Below are 21,532 nucleotides of genomic sequence, written 5' to 3' on the forward strand. Positions count from 1 at the left end.
CTTGCATTCGGACCTTCCGGTAAGAACAATTATAAAAAATCTATATTTTATAATTCAAAATTAATATGAGATCCTTGTAAAGGTCTTGAACATGCTTCCATCAATTACTCTAAAATTCATGTGATGATCCTAGCCATGCTTCCATCATTAAATGTTATGGTTAATGAAGAGTATATATACAGAGAATGTTATTGGCAAGTCACATGTTTGTGGGTTTTATCATCTTGTCACTAAGAACTAACTCATCATAGCTTGATGTCTACTTCTTGTGCTTCAATGAAAATTACTTTCATCTCTTGTGGTACGCATTTTAAATGGTTGTATGATGTGCTCTTAACGAGAGTATAAATCGAACTAATAGATTAAAAATCAAGAAACTTTAATTTGTTTATTTTTTACAAATTTAAATTAAAAAAACCTATAACTCAAAGATATTCATTATTAAACCCTAAATTTAATATAAGGATTATATAAGTGTAAAAGTTTATATCTAAGATTAAAAAAATAGAGTTAACACAAAAGTTAGAGCAAAACACACCAAGATAGAACAAGATTATATTAAATTAAACTTGTCATTTGACACAAATTTAATTCATAAGATTATTCAAGTACAACACAATAAAGAAGATAAAAATAATTCTTAAAAGCTTACCATTTTACACAAGTGTAAAAGTCTCATTCTAAAAAAAAGCATGAACACCCATAAGACAAAAAAAACGAATGTGACACTTATGTATGTGTATTAATACATTAAACAAGTAAATTTTTTAAATGGGTTAAATATGTTTTTGGTCCCTCAAGTTTCACTAAAATTTAGAATTAGTCTCTCTTCAAAAAATTTGACCAATTTAGTCCTCCATCTTTAAAAATGCGTGAATTTGGTCATTTTAACCAAATTTTGTTAAGTTTATCTGACGTTTCAAGCGCATTTTATGATAGTATTTGAATTGTTTACACTGTTTGACACATATTCGCTTCAGTGTTAACTCAAATATTATCATAAAATGTGTTTAAAATGTCAAATAAACAACAAAATCTGGTAAGAAGGACTAAATTCACGCATTTCTAAAGATGAAAGACTAATTGGTATAAATTTTCAAAGATGGACTAATTCCAAAATTCACTTAAACTTGAGGGACAAAAAACATATTTAACCTTTTTTAAATTGACCAACTAGACAATTTAAGATTTAATAAAAAGACAATTAACCATTTTATTAACTCTAAAATAGGAAACAAATTTCATTTAGAAATACAATATCAAATTTCATTCTGAAATACATTACATAAAACAATTATAGTAGTAGAATAAATTTCTGAGTATAGTAAATTTTAATGCCTAAAATGAGATTTGATCTCAATATTGATACAATCATCGGATTTTTGGTTATGTAAGCCCAACCAACACCTACCAAATTTTCCAACGATAAAAACTTACAACATGAGCAAGTTTGTTCTTATTTTATTCCTTTTGGGAATTCTTAAATGTTAAACACAATATTTCAATATCATGTGATTATTTAAAATTAGGCACAAATATCATATAACATATAGACAAGATATATAGGTTTAATGTGTAAGTTAAAATGCACAATGTATATTTTTTACTATTTTATGCTTAGTATTATTATTTGTTGTATTTCGTGTCACCTACCTATTTTAACATTTTTCCCTAGATTGGTCTTACCAATTGTTCTTAATCAAAATGTTAACAATTTTAAGGGTCAATTTTAAACTAATCGAAACCCCGATAGTCATTATTTTAAAAGCTACCAAAAATTACAAACTATCAAGAAGAGTTGATTAAATATGTGTGTGTATTGGTAGTTTTTTTATATATTTAATTTCTCCAACACTAATTACAAATTAATATTTAAATGAAAAATAGGCTAAAGGTTTTTTTCATATTTTAATTAAAGTTATCTATTTGAAATAATTTTAAAAACAATTTTTTTTTGTTGGGTCAGTGTCTTGATCCACCAATGATTCATAGGTGGGGGAGAGTCCAAATGTCCAACCTATTTTTCATTAGCAAGAAAAATTGATTGATTGATTTAAGGAGAGCAAAGACTCCATACAGTTCAAAGATATAATCTTATCTTATTTTTGTCATTTTTAATTATTTTTCTTTATTTTTAAAAACGTATATAATGTTCTATTGAACACCAATAATATATCTTCTTACGATATTTTAAGAAATCAATTTACTTACAATTCAAAGATTTTAAAATCATCTTTATGGCTTAGAAAGTTCATTAAATCTTTTTTTTTTTCATGTGAAGTTTAGATTAAAGATTTTCATTTTTTTTTTCTTACAGATTAAGATATATAGGGTAAAATCTTCTAAAGTATTTCAAGTACTACAATTTTAAGGGATATATATTCTCTAACTCCAAAAGTACCCTCATCCTATAACTCCACTTGTAAAAGATACTGTGATTTGAAAGTCAGCTTGATGTGTCAAAAAATAATAAATGTTAATGAATACATAATTAATATATTTCCTAAAATATGCTATTTATAATACTATTTATGGATCTTACCTAACTGAGTTTTGATCCAAAACATTAATTGCCAGATAATTGGATTGATTTGATTAAAATTAGGTTTAATTGTTCTGAATGATAATAGTCTTATATCGGCTAACAAGCGTGAACTAAATACATATCATTCTAAAGGGTCGACATGTGCTCGTTCAAGTCATGTATCATGTAAGATTGAAGAGTGTCCTAAACTCGTATATTACATCTTTTATATGCAAGTGAAAGTTTAGAATATAAAAGAATGTGTTTTTTACATTCTTAGACACATTACAAACATGTTGATTATCTTATTATGTTATTATGGCAAATAATATTTCTCAAAGGAAAACAATTTATCTTAGATTACTGGGATGAATTTTTGAGAAACTTAAATTGATTAACAAATCTTAATGCTACATTTAAATTCTCAAAACAAGGTGATTTAATGATTTTTTTTAAGTTTGAAAGGGAAGTTTTATTTTCTGAAATTTGATTTTATTATAATGTTAATATTTTTTTTTCCTTCTTGATAATTTAGTGATAATTTCTTTTAAGATAAAGTAATCAATTAATTGTCATCATCATTGTTCCTTAAGACAAATTTTTAATCTTCTTCATTTGGAAAAAATCTTAGTAATAAACATCATATAAGTCAATAATTTCGATCTTAACATGTTTCATTCAACTTTCCTCAAAATTGTGGGAAATTGACCTTTTCACCTAGCATAATCAACACCAATTAATATATTCTTCCATATGAACATTCATAATTTTTTTGGTCATCAACTTTCTCTAATAGACTTAACCAATATATATTTATAATCACCTCTCTCTCTTTAGGAGTTGTTTGGATGAAAGCATTTAACACGGTAGTTCATTTTTTAAGGAATTTAAACTTTCCTAGGACAGAGCAAATTGTTTTGATAAGACGTTCAAAAAATTAATTGAAATTTGAAACTTTTTTTCAAACATTTTAACAATTCAAAATAGTACAGATTCAAACTATCCTAAAAAGTCAATGAATTTTGAATTCCTTTTCATATGGGTCCACATTATTCACAACTATTCATCCCTATTCTAATAATATTTTCACCCTTAGAGCACATTGTTAATTGAGTTCACACATTATTTAGATTTTTTTTTCTTCAATAACATTGAATAAAAATGGTTAATGTTATTTTTTTAATTATTAAATATTTAAGTTTTAGAATTGTTAAATATTTAAAATTATTTTTAAAATATTTAATTTAAAATTAGTAATTATTATTAATGTTTAGTATCAATATTTTAAATTAAAAAAATGATTTAAAATAAAATTAATTACTTTATCTAAGGAAATTGAAATGTTAAATATTTTAACTATTTAAACTAAGTAAAATCTTTAAAAATAATAATAATACTCAATTGCAAGTACTTTAAGTATTATCATTTTTAATTTATATTTAAATCCAATTTTATTCCCTGTAAGTGTGAACTTTTAATATTTATAAACACATTCAATAATTCAGTTTCTCAAAATTAAGTAATTTTAATTATTTGATTGTTAATATATCATTTAATAGTTAGAGTTGTTACTCATAATATAATAGGTGGCCCATTACTAGAGTTTATTGATAAACTTGCAATAAATATGGTTAGGTTCACACACACACACACACACACACACACACATATATATATATATATATATATATATATATATATATATATATATATATATATATATTAGTTTCGATTAGTAATTGCATGAACATATATCAATAAAAGATCCTATAATTAAAACTTTATAAAAAGATTAAAATTACATATGAAATAAAAGTTAATTTGAAATGTTTATTTATTGAATGGTTAAAATTTCCAGTTATTTTTTTATTAGGATGGAAAAAATATCCTGGCTTAAAACTTTTTGCCTCAGCCCTCTCCATCATTTGATCACAGGCATATCTCCTAAGAATATCATTGTGGTTCAATTTCCTGCATTTGGAAATATTTTGTTTGTTTTTATTTAATTTAATAACTTTCTTATTCTGTAAACGCTTAATAGTTTCACTGTTTTTAATATACCACTAAATGTTGGTTTGACTATGAAACTGTGATATAATTTAAGTAGACTTTTAAAAATAAATATCAAATCCAATAACACTACATCTGCCTTTTTATTTTCTCTTAAAAATTAGAAATCAAAGTAAAAAGGTTTTGCAAAAAAAAATATAATGTGTTTGATAACTTTATTAGTTAACTTTTTTTATTTTATTCACGCGATTGGTTAGTTTTTTAATAAGTAGTTTTTTTTCTTCTTTTCAATATTACAAAATATATAATGTGTTTGATAATTTTAATTGACTTTTTTACAAATTCAATTATTAATATTTTGATATTACTTTTTCCCATAGATCTTATCTAATTTCTAATAAAAAAAAACGAAAGCACAGGCTAAGCTAAAGAATGTTAAGAATTTCTAAGATGTGTTAATTTAAACCTATTTTTCTTTTTTGTGAATAATATTTAATTAAAATATTTTTGGTATTTGCTTCTTAATGTGATGGTTGACCTATGTACGATTACAATTATTGATTTTTTTTTTCTTTAAGGGTCATATTTTCTAAATCATATTCTTTTATATTAACAATAATATTAACAATATCAAGAAAGAAAGAAAGAACAGAACAACAAAAAAATTATCATAGATCTTCGATTAAAATAATATAATATATATATATATATATATATATATAAATAAATAAATAAAATGTTGTACGTTTCTGCCAACATAAACGCAAGCTGGCATGCATGTGAATTATGAAGCATGTCAAGTTTAGAATGATAATTTTGAACCATTTTGGGAGACATACCATTTCTAAGAATATTTGCTGTTTGTGAGGCAATAAATAAAGGAATGGGAAATAAATTTTTTTATGTACATCACAATTAATATTAGTATTTCAATTTGTTATTATTTTTTTGTTATTGACAAATAGTATTTATTAATATGTTATCGCAATATAAAAAACAGATGTAAAATGATAAACATAAAACTCTACAAAAATTATATATTAAGCTTCACAAATAGTTTTAGCTCATGAGGACTTTATATTGTATCTTAGAAGAATATGAGTTGAGTAGATTATTGTTTACACTTTGAAGAAACTAATGATGATCCTAAGAAGAAGTAATAGTCAAAAGAGAATCTCCAAGAGTTAATACAAGTAATGCATTTTAAGTCACAAAAGCACGTTTAGTTTAATGTGAGTGCATATGAAAAGACCTTATACCGGTAACTTTTTAATTCAGTTTAATTTTGGACGGATAATTTTATAATTTTAATTCAGTTTAACTTTGAATTAATCTCATTTTAAATGTTTGTTTTTGGATAATATTATTTAAATTTGGTGAATTTTAATTTTATTATTTGGATCAAGTATTTTAATTATTATCAATTCAAAAATTATTTAAATATTAAATAAATGTTACAAATTAAATAATATTAATGTTGATGTTCTTGTATAATTGATTGATTGATATTATTTTTTATCAAGGTTTTTAATATTCTTTTATTTTATATTTGTACATTTTTTTTCTTAATTTATGTCGAACAAAATAACAAAATGATTTTAAAGTTATGAAATGTTAAATCGAACTAGATCCAAGAAAGATAACATTATGTTAGACTTATGTAAGGCAAAGCCATGTCAATTCAAGTTAATGTCAAGGCAAATTGATTTGAGTTCAGGTCGAGTCAAGTCAATGTGTCCAGTTTGAGCCAAGTAGACTCATGTCTTGGTTGTGCTGAGTTGGCTTAGACCCAAGTTAAGTTAAGTTTGTTTGGGTCTAGATTGAGTTGAGTTGGCTTAAGGATGTGTTGAATTGAGTTGGCTTGTGCCTAGGTTGATCCAAGTATGTCTAGGCCTATGTCAAGTTAAGTCAGTCCAACCCAAGTAAGTTGAGTCAGTTCAGATTCAGGTTTCTCTGAGCCTATGTTAAGTTGAGTTGAGCCATCCCACATTCAATCAAGTTAGGACGAGTCTAACTACATTCAAGTTGGGTTGATCCCACATCTAGTCAAGTTTGGCTAGGCCCAGGTTTATTCTAGTTCAATCAATACCAAGTCCAACCTAACCTAATAAAGACCAAGTTAAGTCGAGTATGCTTGATTCGAAGTTGAGTCAAGTCCATCCAAGTAAGCCTAGTCAAGCCAAGTCAGCTCAAACCTAAGTTAAGTAGAGTTGATGTGGGCCTAAGTTAACTTAGGTTGGGGTGGTTCCACATCCATTCGAATTAGGACCAACCTATATTCAATCGAGTTGGATTAGGTTTGGATGGGTCCTAGTTTGAATAACATTAGGTTGGACCTAGCTTGATCAAGTCAGGTTGAGCCAATGTTAGGTTGTGTTGACTTGGGTCCAGGTCGATCCGAGTCGACTCAGACTCATGTTAAGCCGAGATGACTTAGACCCAAGTCAAGCTAAATCAGGGCAGGATCATGTTGAGACCACCTGGGCTAAGCCCATGTCGAGTCAAATTTTATCAAGTCGAGTTAGGGCCATATTCAAAGTGAGTTCAACCTAGATGGGACTAAGACAAATGAAATCATGTTTGACTAAGTTGAGTTGGAAAAGACACCATGTTATGGACATGTCAAACTAAGTTGGGACAATCTAACGTGAGGTCAAACGAAGTCTATTTAAGCTAAGTCAAGCTGAATTGACTCGGACTTAAGTTAACGAAACTACAAAGACCAAATTATGAATTTGAGAATACAAAAATTTTAATTTTTACTTTTTTTTAATTGAAATTTGAAATTTTTTAATTTTAAATAATTCAATCACTCTAATGAAATTATAAAAATTCCAATTCTTTAAGACTTATTTATCCAAAAACATATTTTTTTCATAATTTATTTCAAATTCTTTGAAAAAATAAATTACCTTCTTAAATACCTTATCCAGATACAAGGTAAGAGTATGACAACAACCTGATGATGTAAATTAAGAGAACATGGCAATAATTGGCTTAGAAAAATCACTCTATAGTATATAATAAATTTAATGTGTGTTAAGTAAATCAATAAGCTTTATGTGGGATGAAGGTTCAAATATAGGATCGTTAACCTCTTTATATTGTAGACATATTATTACGGATCCTAATAGTTCAAGAATTTTTTCATGTGATGACACCATTAACATTTATTCACGTGAATTGTTTATATATTTAGTTTGAAGCCTAAATCGAAGAGCTGAAAATGATCTTCCAATTCAAATTAACTACGTTGAAGTCAAATGGTGCATATAAACGTGAAACAGGTGCTTTGAATCAAAAATGCATTTGGTTTGGTGTAATCATGAACACATAATATATAAATAGGAGTACTCATAATAAATGTATTGATGTTTTCAATTTGAAAAATGGTGTCGTTTGATTTTGTATGTGTTTGTCTACAACTTTTACTTCTCCTTTGTGTTGTTCAAACTCATTCATGGATAAAGTTTTGAATCAACAAATTGGTTATAAATATATATCTACATTTGACAAGGTCTAATTAAAATTGAGTCTTTTATACTATATTTGTGTTTTTTTTTTTATAAATCATAAAAATAATCATACTCATTTGAGAAAAAAAAGTTCAATTATAATATGTAGGTATGTATTTGTTTTTGTGTTTGTTTGTATGTAATAAATAACTAAATTCTCTTTAGGGTATTAAGTAAACTTTTCATTTTTATATTTTAATTTTATAATGAAGTTGACAATTTTTTCTCTTATTTCGTCTCTTAATTTTCTTCCACATTTTTTATGTTTCTAACTATTCAATTGAACTTTTCAAAAATATTAGTCTTCCTAATCTTTGGTATTTAATAAATATAGTTTATAAATATTTTATTATGTTGCTTTAGGTGAAAATAAGGGGTAATGTTCAAACAAGTAGAAATTTTAGAGATGATTTGATCATAAGTTTTAATGACACTTAAGATTTTACTTTTATATTGGGCATTATAATTATATTTTTTAGTTGTGTTACATACGAGAAATGTGTGAATTTAAGTTAAATAAAACAAAAGAATTTCGAGAATATTTTAATTGATTTTATTATGTAATAATCAATTATCATCATGATAACAATCGATTATCATTAATATTAAGCGATTATTTTTCGGTCAAAATAATATACGTAAATAATAAATTCTATTTTTAATTAATCTTTGAAATGTTTATTTGTTCTATTTTTAAAATGTTATTGGTCGCACGTTTAATCGATTATCATTTAACATAATTGATTATCTTTTACGAATTGTTTTTGTCATGCTATGTAGATAACTGTATAAGAGGAGCATTCATCAATTAGATTTTTTCAATTATGTTTCAAAAAACAATTAAAATCAAAATAATGAATTATTACTTAGCATAATCATTAAAAATTATTTCAAAAGGTTGTTTACTCGACATTTTTTGTGAAGTATTGACTAATTCAATCCCTAGTATCCATCATAAACAAATGATATTTTTTTTGTTTCTTTTGTTGATTTTTATTTCACCTTGTATTGGTGTGTTTATAATAGGATTTAACAAAAAAAATAAAAGGTTTGCAGTATCTCTAAAGGGTTGGTCTAGGAATTGTGATTGCATGTTTCACGAGAGTGTTCTAGCTGTAATTTAAACATTACTAAATAGTAAAAATAGTTATTCTAAGGTTGAATGATTTATATTGAATGTATAATTGAGATATTCAAACAAGTTTAAAAGGTATTGTGCAATATCTTTAGCCCCACTCACCTTTATCTTTAATGCTTCTTTAAGTTGTAAAAAAATCTACTCTCTTATCAAGTGTTTAACAAAATATTTTTAAAATATTTTATTAATAGCTAAAAATGAAGACAAATACATGTTTTGTTTGTTTTTTTATCTATATGTTGTTGTGAGTTAAATTCATTAATGTTTTTGTTTCTACTATTTTATGCTTTTATATTAAATCATGATTGTAATAAGTTTTTGAATGTTAATGAAATGAGAGTTTTACTTTTTTCTAATGCCTAAAGAGGGAGAAATGTGCATTTTTTTATGATCCCAAAATGTAGAATTTTAAACAAATATATTGTTTAATAATCGATGATAATCAATTATCATTATTAATAATAAATTATTCTTTGATCAACATAGTATACTTCAAAAGCCTGTTTTCTCAAATAATAAACTATTTTTCTAGATAGTTGATTATGTATTAACTTACTCTTTTTTATAAAAGGTTATTTGTTGTGCATTTAATAGATTATCCTTTATTTGTTTTTTGGTGGTGGTGCATATAAACATTAATTGAGTAAATTTTCCCTAAATATGTTTCTAAAAACTACTAAAAACAAAATAATTGATTACCACTTAATATCATTGATTAAGTTAAAATTGAAATGATGTTACAAACACTTCTCAAGATTGTCTTTAAGTGAGAAATATTTTAAGAAGTTCATACTCGTTAACATGTTCATTATCCTTACATAGTACTGAGATGGTTCTTCAATTATATTTGTCAATCACCAAAATTATTTTGCAATTTACTAAACAATGCCTAAAATGTGAGTTATCTAAGATGTTTACTTATGAAAGGTTTTCTAAAGCTTAAATTAGTGTATCTTGTGTTATTGGGTAATCAATGCTACAACAAAAAGTTATGAAACTTGTGAAATGTCAATGTATTTGTGGGCTTTGAACAGGCTTTTACACGATGAGTCTTTATTAGCACAATCATACTACATAAATGGGTGATTATTGTTTAATTTGTTTAATTAATGAGTACGATCAATGTAACATCATTTATTAACGTACTCAACCAAGCGTCTTATATCTCATTGGTGGAACATGTCTAACACCTTGATTCTTCTTATACCTCTTCGATTTATGGTGTCCAAAGTTATATCGACTTCATGTAGTATGTTCATAGACATTGTTGAGAAATATTCCAAGAACATCATTTTATAATAATTCATTAAAAAATATTTTAGAGGGTTGTCTACTCAATATTTTGCTAAGTATTGACCAACTCAATCCTTAATATCCATCACAAACAAGTGATATATATCTTGATTATATTTTGTTTATTTTTATTTTACATTGTATTAATGCGTTTGCAAATAGATTTTATGAAAATGTTTGTAATATCTCTTGAGGGTAGTTCAAGGAGTTGTTAATTGTATTATTTATAACTGTGATTGCATGTTTGAAAAGACCGTTGTGGTTGTGATATAAACATTTATAAATAACCTTAAAATTTATACTCAATATAGAATTAGTGAGATTCAAACTAGTCTAAAATATATTATATAATCTGTTATCCTTGACTTTTATTATTTTTATGTATTCAAATGATAAAAAAAACCCACAAACTCATTAAGTGTTTGAAAAAATATCTATCAAAAAATTTCTTAATAATTAAAAATATTTCAAGGAACTAATTCATCCTCTCTCAATTACTAATTTAGTGTTATCTCTTAACAACTTTTAGCAGACATTTTTAAATATTGTTGACAAAACTATCTTTCTTCATTAATATTATTATCTCTTATTTATTTTAATATTATCTAATTTTTGATTAAAAACAAAGAAGAATAATAATATAAGAAATGTTAGTTTTATAAACATAGTTCAAGAAAGGCGAGTTGAATTATCACATATTTTTTAAAAAAAAAACCTAGAATGAGAATATTATTAAATATATTAATTTTAGAATATTGTTACTTCTAATTAATGCATACAAAGAAATATGACAAATAAAAAATCCAAGACATAAACAAAGAGAAAAAAAATTGAAACAACATATTTTCATATTGATTCACTATATAAAGTCATGCCTAGTTATTCAACCACACCAATTAAGATCACACTATGATTTCAAAATTTTTACAAAACAAACAACCAAATAGTGAAAATAAAAGTAGACAACTAAAACAAACCAAATATTCAATTTCTACACAACTTATTACTCTCTTAGTAATACCTATTACTACATTACACTTGAAAACCCTATTCAAGAACATATAAAGGCTAAAATTTAATTGAGAGATAAGAACAATATCACCTAGAACTAAGTCATCACATCAATGAAGAAAAACTTAGCTAAATCTCCATGTTTTCAAATCAAGATAGTGATTACACAAATGCACAAAAAAAAAAGTCTAAAAAACAATTTCCAACATAGTTTGGATTCTTTCTGTAAGTGATTTTAAAAAGAATAATTTTGATTTCATGTGAATTGATTTTAAAATAAGAGATTATATAAAATTCAATTTGTCAAATGGATTAAAATTACAATTCATTTTATTAGTTTTACTTATTAGTTAAAATGATCTATTAACTTGTCATTTTAATTAGAACATAAGTGTACAAAATAAATGTTTAATATATTAAAAACCCGTTTTAATAGATTAAAAAAAATAGACTTGCATATGATTTTTAATGATTCAAATAGATTAAAATATTACCTAATCAATGACAATACTTCATAAATCCAAACCAACAAAATTTTAATAAATTAAAAACACCTCTAAAACGATTAAAAAAAAAACTACCTATCACTAATAAAAACTCCAATAAATAAAAAAAAGTTGTACAGGTGTAACGAATGATCAAATAATTAAAAAGTAAACTTACATTAAGTCCTAATAATAAAAACAACTTACAATACTTTTAAGTATTCAAGAATTTTCAAAAAAGTTATGTGAATGGTTGGATTCGTTAAATATACAAATTATAACTCTAAGACGAAAAATCCTTTTAATATTTAATTTTTTATTTATTATTATTGGCAAATATAAAAGAAAAGATATTATAATGCAAATCTTGACAAACTAATGTTCTTATCATCCTTATCATTTTTGTTGTCTTAGAAAAAAATAATTGTAAGGATTTATGTGAATTATCATATTTTTCCATTGACATAATTATTTTTCAAACAATTTGTTATTTAAAAAATATCAATAAAACAACTTACTAAAATAAACAATAAGTTTTGTAAACATCAAAGTTGAAAAAATAATATTTACGATGAAAACAGTATGTAAACATTTATTTGGGATAAAAAGAACTACCTTATCACTTACAATAAGCTACGAATGAATCAAACGAAGTATTATTTAATGTACATCAATAACAGAACATAGTAGAAATTACTTTTTTATTAAATACTACAATAATACAAAAAATTAATTAAGGTTCATATGTAAAATATAATTTTTGAGGAACAAAAAGTTATTTTAGACAAAATAATAATACAAAAGTAGTGAGAGATTCGCTTCCGCGCTCATCGGATATCCGTTACCTGTTTCATTTTCCTTTTACAATTATTTATTTATTTTTCTATTTTATTTTACTTAATTTTTATTTTTTGTTTTTTTTTTCTCTCTCTCCTATCTTTCTATCTCTGGGATTAAAACCCTAATTTTGCTCTCTCTTAACTTCTTCTTCTCTCGAATTCGAAGCTCTCTCTTTCTCTCTCATGGCGCCGGCGCATGAAGAGAACCCTTACGAAGGCGGCGGCGGGGGGTTTGGCAAGTTCCGTAAAAGACCCTTACGCAAAACTCAAACGACGCCGTATGATCGTCCACCGACAGCGCTGCGAAACCCTAACCGAAACAACGGTTGGTTCTCAAAGCTCGTCGATCCCGCGCAGAGACTAATCGCTTCCAGCGCTCACAAACTCTTCGGCTCGCTTTTCCTCAAACGCCTTCCCGCACCACCAGGACCAGCAGCAGCAGCACCAACACCACAAGGTTTCTCTCTGAACACATTATCAATTAATTTAGATTGATACCTTATAATTTAGGTTTTTCTTTTGCATGTGTTTTTTATTTATTTCACTATAATATTATCTCTTTCGGCGTTGTTAGTGCTGACAATTAATAATGTCAATGTGTTCAATTTTTAAAGCATTTAAGGCGGGATTTGGATAATTATTATCACTATTATTGTGTGTACATTTCTGAACTAATTGAATTTTAGTTCATGGAATCTTAATTGTCTAAAAGCATGAGAATTTTGCGCTATGTTACGTGTTTCTGAACATTTGTGAAAAAATCCTGTTGTGTGATACTGTGTATCCTGTTACTAAATTATAAAACTTGTCTTATATAACAAGAGGGTGCTGTAATTTAATGTGATGGAAATGCGGGTTTTAAATTGAGTTTGGTGTATTGAGGATGTGGGTGAAAGGATAGAATGAAACTGGGTGTGTGTAAACGAAGGAAACTCTCTTCTTCACTTAGAATGTTGGGATGGAGCACAAGGTCGGGATTTTTGTTTTTGGAGTTTACAGGAAGTGGTTGCTTTCTAGAGAAAAGTGCATGTGGGGGTTTGGGAACTAGATTCTGCATCCCTGAACCGATTTGGCTTGGCTTTGGGTTGGTTGTAGAGTTGTAGATTCTCTCAGTGGTTTCCATCATTTGTAACGTGGAATTAGTTTGTAAACAGTATCTATAAGAATGTAAGTAGTGTGGTATAATTTGTGCTATTAAGCCTTTGTTTGCTTGGGAAGAAAGAAATCCGAGGGAAGGGAAGAGAAAAGGAAAGAGGAGAAATGTGTCAGAAATAAGTGGAAGATGGGTTTGTTTGGTTGAAGTGAAATAGGGTGGAAAGAGGGAGGAAATTAATGAGAATGTAAAGGTGTATGTATGTGTTTGATTTGAAAGAAACTAAAGAACAAAGATAAAATAAGTTATTATTATTAATAATAATTTTATTATTAATATATTTTTAATATTAGCATTTATCATTTTATTATCAATATTATTTTTGTCATTAACTATGAATATTGATTATTTTTTTGAATGTTATATGTTATATTTATTATTTAGTATTTTAAAATGATATTATTTCTATTATAATAAATAAATTAATAGAACAGGTAAAGTTTCTGCAAAGGAGGAGAGGGGGTTTGGTGTTTTGTCTGCACAAGAGACAAAGGGGACGGGATGGGTGACGTAATGTTAAATTGTGCAGGGAAGGGGTTGGATCTATATATAAAGATACAATGAGAAATGCAGTTGGTTCAACAGTGTGTAATATTGAAAGTTTTGATTATTGGACCCATTGGAATTTACACATTCCATTTATTTCTGGTTTTCTAAAGCATCTTATTCCATCATTTTCTTTCCTTTTCTTTCATCTCATCATCTTTCTACACATACAAACATGCTGCAAATGGTTTGTGTTGCTTATCTAATTTCAAAGTTGAGAGTAGGAAAGTGTAAATGAGAAATGGGAATCAATGCTATGAAATTTTTCTCTGGGCTTTCTGCTTTCCCTATTTTTCATTTTGGGAACCAATGCCCATGTAACTTGTTAGTTGTAAATTTTATGTGAATTTTCATTTTTTTAATTTCCTTTTTATTTTGTTTGCTGTTCTCTGATATTTGAGTGAGAAATATGATTCCTTTTTTTATTTCTGGTATATATATTTTGGCACAGAAGTAGTACAGGCAGTGAGGGACCATCACCAGGAAACAGCTCTCATTGTAAGTAGACATGCTTTACATATCTTATATGTGTTCGCTTCTCCTTATGAATAGTATTTTGGGTGTTGATAAGCATGCATTTCTACTGTGCTGCTAGTAATTCGTTGGCTTCTTCATTATTAAATTACAGCATAAAATTACCCAGTTATGAAGATTGAGTAATAGTGAAGCTTTACTTTTTTCTCTTGATTATTGATACACTAATTTTTTTTTTGTTGACAAATCATTATTGAGAGCTCAGACTCTTCGATGATTATTTTGTCTCTCTTTCAAAGGAATATAATTTTGAATGTATAATATGCCAAGATGGATAGTTTTCACTGGAAATTCAAAACATGTTCAATTGATTTGGTTGAATAACTCTGCTCCTTGTTTGTTAAATTAATTGGGGTGCCTACTGAACTTCATATCATAGCTCTGCCCCAAAGAGCCGATTCTAGAGGACTTTCACTAAATGACACCTCACTTAGTAGCACTTTCCGAGACATCAACAATTAGCTCTAATATTAATTGATAAGTAGTACCCATGCACTTGGGGAAGCTACCCTCAAAAGCTAGCTACTTAGGTGGGATAACCAAACTCTTAAATGCTCCATGAGCATCTCATACTACTTGAAGTGGGACTTAGACAACCTAAAATACCCACGTTGCTATTATTGCTACTAATATTTGATTCTTGTCTTTTATGCCATGTTTATTGATATTAGTTCCTGTTATTGTTGTTGTGATTATCATTTTGTTTTTCTGTTTGAGGAATAGGTTGGAAATGAATACTCGGGCAAGCAAAAAGGAGTAGTAGGTGAAACTAGTATTCAAAGTTCTGATGGAGATGGATTAACTGAACTTGAGAAACTGCTGAAGCAAAAAACTTTCACCAGGTATTTTTCTATGACGTGCATGACTGCCTGTAGCACCGCTGATTCTGGTGTTGGGTTGATCTGTCTGTGTCTAGTACTTCCTTCCAATATATAACTTAGTTGTATCTTTATGATGTGGATTGGTGGTACGATCCTTTGGTTCTTAACAGAGCCAATGTTGCCCCTTGATCATGTAGTTGAGCCCACTTCATTCATAGTATGTGTAGTGATTGGTGGTTGTTTGTGATTTGCGCAAGCTGCAATATTTATTGAATTTATGGACTTCTTGTTTTGAAACTTGCACTTTGCATCTTCTGTATTCCATTGCAAATTTGTTTCATTTTGTAGTATTACAACATTCCTTTTAGGACAAGTTTGAATGTAATAAAATTATATTATTCCACAGATCAGAGATAGAGCATTTGACTGAAGTTATGCGATCAAGAACTGTTGGTTCTTCTGTTGAGGAAGAAAGGAAGAGCAGAGAAGTGATTCCGTCAGATCCAATTTTACCTCGTGCACAAAGGGAAGAATATCCCAAAACTCCAGCAGTAGAAAATGTGATGGATCTTGTTTCAACCCCATACGTTGCGAAGGTTACTTCAAATGTATGATCATTTGCTTCATACCTATCTTTCATACATGTTTCATTGTAATTGTAAAATTATTAATTACCTGTTTTGTTTCATCTGTCTTCTTATATTATGCCTACAGGTTTCTGTTGATGATATTTCTTCCCCTGCTGAGCTTGCCAAGGCTTACATGGGTAGCAGGTCTTCAAAGTTATCACCATCAATGTTAGGCTTGCGAAGTTCTCCCAGGGAGGATCCTACACTACTGAAAAGTCAAAATTTTGCTCAAAAATCACCTATTATGTCAATTGTGCCAAGGACTACTACCCTTACCAGGGTTCATGAAAATGGTTTTGTGACTCCAAGATCTCGTGGCAGATCAGCAATATATAATATGGCTCGAACACCTTATTCAAGGGTTCATCCAGGCTCTCTACCCAAGGTTTGCCCGTTTACTGAATGATATTTTTTATCATTATGTATCTGGTGTTGAAATTTATTTGGTTTCTCTTACAGGGTACCAGTGTTGCTGTTGAAGGTGAGCCATCATCTTCAGCTCAGCATGTAACTGATCATCATATGCTTTCTGGATCTAAACAAGGGGTACTGATTCATATGATTGCAAGTCCTATTGTTTTTAGTTCATTTGTTTAAGATCTCTCGGGGATATTTTATTGGATTTTTCCTTATTTTCCCTCCTTTTTTTTTTTGCAGCTATTAAAACGTAGAAGTTCTGTATTAGATAATGATATAGGATCTTTTGGTCCTATACGCAGAATCCGTCACAAGTCTAATCTTCTATCTTCTAATAGATTGACCTCATCTCATTTGGGAAACCCTCATTCTATAGATAGGAGTGTAGTTGGTACTGATGCTGCTCAACAACCCTCATCTTCCATGCAGAAGCCTAATCTGCTGGGTGAAGTTAGGCATACACATTCAAAATTGTCTGCAGAAACTGTAGATAACACCATGCCTAGTACCAGCATTCCTCCTTTACCATCAAAGTCTAGTGAGATGGCTTCAAAAATACTTCAGCAGCTTGATAAGTTGGTTTCTCCTAAAGAAAAATCCCCAACAAAGTTGTCTTCATCCATGCTACGAGGGCAGGCTCTTCGAAGTATGGAGACAGTAGATTCATCAAAATTCCTGGATAACATTAGGGATAATGAATTGGATGGCACACTTAAAAATATGTCTGCTGGTGCTCCAAGGTTAAAATCAAAAATAGATGAAACTGAAAATGGTTCTTCAAAACTGGTTGCTTCTACTGATGCTACTGTTGATGCAAATGCAACAGTCCCAAGGAAACAAGATATTTCTATTTTAAAATCTGGAGATTCCTCTGGAAAAAAAGCAGGGTATCATTCTCCACAGAAAAACAGGGCATTCCATATGAGTGCACCCGAGGTTTGTGATTTTGCTTTTTTAATTTCTTTGCGATGATTTTATTTTATTTAGGATTATTTGTTGATTTAATGCAATTTCATGTTAATTACTTTTTATCATAGTGGAAAGAGCTGGCACTATTAATCTTGTTACTAGTCATTTGTTTCTTCCCCCCCCAATAATGATTATTGAAGCAGTTGCCAGGAAGTGTTCTTAAATACTTAAGATTTTTTATTTGACAAACTAAACTGAATGGCTTTTCAAATGAAAAAGGCGATTCAATATGTCACAATGATTATTCACTGTTGTTTTTGTACTCTATCTCTTGTAAAGGATTATCTGGAGCTGGATGACGATGCCAGTCCTAATGGAGCTGTGTCTCCTTTCTCTACATCGGGGAAGGAAACTGCCGTCTCCACTGCTTTGGCTGATAAAACTGCCTCTTCTATTGAACCAACTGTACTGGAGAAAACCCCGGGTTCATCTGTGCTGGTGCCGTCCAAAATTTTTACTGTAGATGGTAAACCTCACGTTAGGACAGCTGATGGGTCTACTGTTGAAGAGAAGGTTGATGTATCACCCTATATAACTTCATCTGTCTCTGATCCTATTGTTAAGCCAACTACAGGTGCAATTACAGTAGCTTCTAACACAAGTTTAGGCTCCAACAAGTCTACTACACCTAATGGATCAGTTGCTAATTCTCCCCTGTTTAACTTTGGGAATAAAGTTGTTCCATCAACTGAGCTGGCAGCTGCTGTTGCTCCATCAAAGGACTCTACTAAGCCTAGTCCACTATTTGGTTTAGAGAAGGTTGCATCGTCAAAAGAGCCAGGTACTGAGGCTCCTTTGGTTAATTCTGGCTTCAACAAAATTGTTGACAAGGTTCCCCAAGTACCGTTTACTTTCTCCTCATCTGGTGGTGAATCTACTGTGTTTAAATTTGGCTCTTCTTCTGACTCAAAGCCAAAAAGCTTGATCAGGTTAGCATATGTAATTTTGGCTTGCATTTAAATCTCAATAGATCTTTTACTCGCATAGGGTATTTTTATTGTGGCTTAAATTATACTTTCATATTTAGAGTGAAATTTGAACTTGTGTCTGCGTTTTGCAAATTGACCCGGATCTTTGTTATTTATATGTTTTTCTTGATTCACTGTTCAATTGAAATTGGAATGATATATGAAGGCATTTACATTATATTCAGTGAAGTACCTCAACAATCAGTTGACTAAATGTCTTCTTCATTTGCAGCTCAAGTCCTGTTGATTCAATGCCAAAACTTGAACTAGAAAATGCTGGTGCTAAGTCTAATACTATATTCACTGGTTTCACCGCCAAGTCGTCTGAACCAGCTGTTTCTTCAGCATTGATGCCATCATCTACAAATATATTTACTTTTGGAAACAGTTCAAATCTAAACGCTGTACCTGCTGCTTCAAGCCCCTCTCCATTTTCCTCTGTTGTTACAAACAATTTTACAGATCAGAATATATTTAGTAGCTCATCACTTGCAGCAAGCAACGGCAGCAATAGTGCCACTGTAACCTCCAGTAGCCCTTGCACTACAAGTAGCACCCCTGCCATAGTTGCAGTGACTAATAACAGTTCCTCCTCCCAAGTGCCATCTTTATCTCCCACAACTTCAGTTTTCAAATTTGGATCTACTCCTTTACCATCAACAAGTTTACCTGTATCATCATCTTCTGGCTCAGAACCACTGGAAAACAAGAACAGCATTTTTGGGAGCTCTTCTGCTTCGGTTGGAATCACAGGGAGTGGCATTGTTGGCTTTAATTCCTCAGTAGCGACTACTGGAAGTAGCCAGTCTCTGGGTTCTATCATGGGCACTACAAGTGGGTCTGTTCCTGGTAGTCTGGCATCTTCTGTTACCAGTGTGTTTCCAACTTCTTCTGAGACTCAGTCAGTACCATTTAGTTCATCTGCATCAGCCCCATTATTTGGGTTGACTGGGAGCACAGGTTTTGCTTCAGGCAGTTCATTGTTTTCCTCTAGTTCCGCCACAAACGTTTTCAACGCGGGTACAACTTCAGGGCAGAGTACCCCTGCCGCTTCTTCAGAAGCCAATGCTGTTAGTTCCAGTAGTGGCACAACTTCTTCTGTGTTTGGGGTTTCAAGTTGGCAGCCCAACAAGTCTGTATTTGGGTCTTCATTTACTTCAGCATCTACACCTTCCTCTGGGTTTTCCTTTGGTTCATCTTTTAATTCATCATCTTCATCTACCCCTGGGTTTTCCTTTGGATCATCCACACCTAATGTTACTTCTACCAGTTCTCCCATGATGTTTGGATCCTCTGCTGTTGCATCAACTCCTCAGTTTTCATTCACTTCTGCTACAGCTACTACCAACACCCAGCCTGCTTTTGGAAGTTCTAGTCCTGTATTCTCATTTGGTTCAGCTCCTGTTAATAACGATCAGATGAACATGGAGGACAGTATGGCCGAGGACACAGTTCAAGCAACTCCACCAGCAAATCCACCCACAACTCCTGTGTTTGGCCAACAACCTGCACCTGCCCCACTTCAATCAAATTTTGCATTTGGAGCATCAGCTCCAACAGCGGCGGCTACTCCTTTCCAGTTTGGGAGTCAACAGAACATCGCACCTCAGAATCCATCTCCATTTCAAGCTTCTGGCAGTCTTGAATTTAATGCTGGAGGGAGTTTCTCATTGGGCACTGGTGGCGGTGACAAGTCTGGTCGAAAATTTGTGAAAGTTAAGCATAGGCAGCGGAAGAAGTAAGACTATTTGTTGATGAAAATGGTTTTTTCCGTCGCTGCTACAGGCTTTATTAATGCTACAAATTAATAAGCTCTAAGGCGAGTGATCTCTGAATTTCTGTCCGGATAAGTGACGCTATTGAAAGTAAATCAGGTGCAATGTTGTCAATCTCGTTTGTCTTGCTTCTTGCTGGGTGCAAGACAATTTTTCACAATTTTGTATTACTATGATATGGTTGAACATAATCTGTGCTCTACTTGTAATGGTTTTAGGTCATAGTACTAAATCAAAGATTTGGTCAGTTATGTTCACAAAATCCCTGTATTCTCGTTACTTGTATCATAGCCAGAAATAGGCATGAATTTATGGCTTAGCTGGTTCTGAAATAACTTACAATTCAAGTGAGTAAGCTTTGAATGATTATTAGCTAGCTAGTAGGTCTTTTATTTTTTCCATTTATTTTAGCATCAAGTTTTGTTTGTTCACTGACAACGAGGTGGTGGTTTATTTTGGGCTATTCCATCAATGGTGGCATTTTCTTGTCAAATTTTGGTGTTTAGTTTAAAGTTAGATATATCTTTCAGCTATTCCTAATCGCGAGAGTTTATAGTAGGAATCAATACTGTGGTGTTCTGTTTACATATGATAAACAGTTTAGTTCCTAAATTTATTTCCTTTGTTATTTTTACTATTTATTATTGAGAAGATACATGTTCAGTTTATACTAGGTATAAATTACATTTTTAGTAAATTTTTATAGAATGTACATTTAACAAATCTAAATGTTAAATGTAATATTCTTGTTAATTATTTTATGCATATGATAGATAATTTTTAAATTATCTGGAAGTTTTTTTTCCAGCTTAAATGGCCTATTTGGTCTTTTGTAAATTTGTTCATTTAGGAATTCCATAATTAATTTTTATTTTTGATTCTATGAATTATATCAGTTAAGGGAA

At 29.8% G+C, this 21,532-nt stretch overlaps 1 protein-coding gene across 2 annotated transcripts; it reads left to right on the top strand.

Annotated features, from left to right (window-relative positions):
- The first annotated feature begins 12,918 nt into the window (after positions 1-12,918).
- Positions 12,919-21,114, top strand: LOC114192306 (nuclear pore complex protein NUP1-like). Of its 2 annotated transcripts, none has more exons than XM_028081993.1 (9): positions 12,919-13,272; positions 14,966-15,012; positions 15,772-15,890; positions 16,276-16,477; positions 16,584-16,883; positions 16,958-17,044; positions 17,156-17,851; positions 18,164-18,813; positions 19,085-21,114. In XM_028081993.1, exons 1-9 carry the CDS (start codon positions 12,999-13,001, stop codon positions 20,592-20,594), a joined length of 3,885 nt encoding a protein of 1,294 aa, XP_027937794.1. In that variant the 5' UTR covers positions 12,919-12,998; the 3' UTR covers positions 20,595-21,114. The 2 variants fall into 2 exon arrangements, with proteins under 2 accessions (XP_027937794.1, XP_027937795.1); XM_028081994.1 differs by having other exon boundaries at positions 14,969-15,012.
- Positions 21,115-21,532: the final 418 nt, after the last annotated feature.

The sequence above is a fragment of the Vigna unguiculata genome, chromosome 7, assembly GCF_004118075.2.
Source record: "Vigna unguiculata cultivar IT97K-499-35 chromosome 7, ASM411807v1, whole genome shotgun sequence".
NCBI classification, from domain to species: Eukaryota; Viridiplantae; Streptophyta; class Magnoliopsida; order Fabales; family Fabaceae; genus Vigna; species Vigna unguiculata.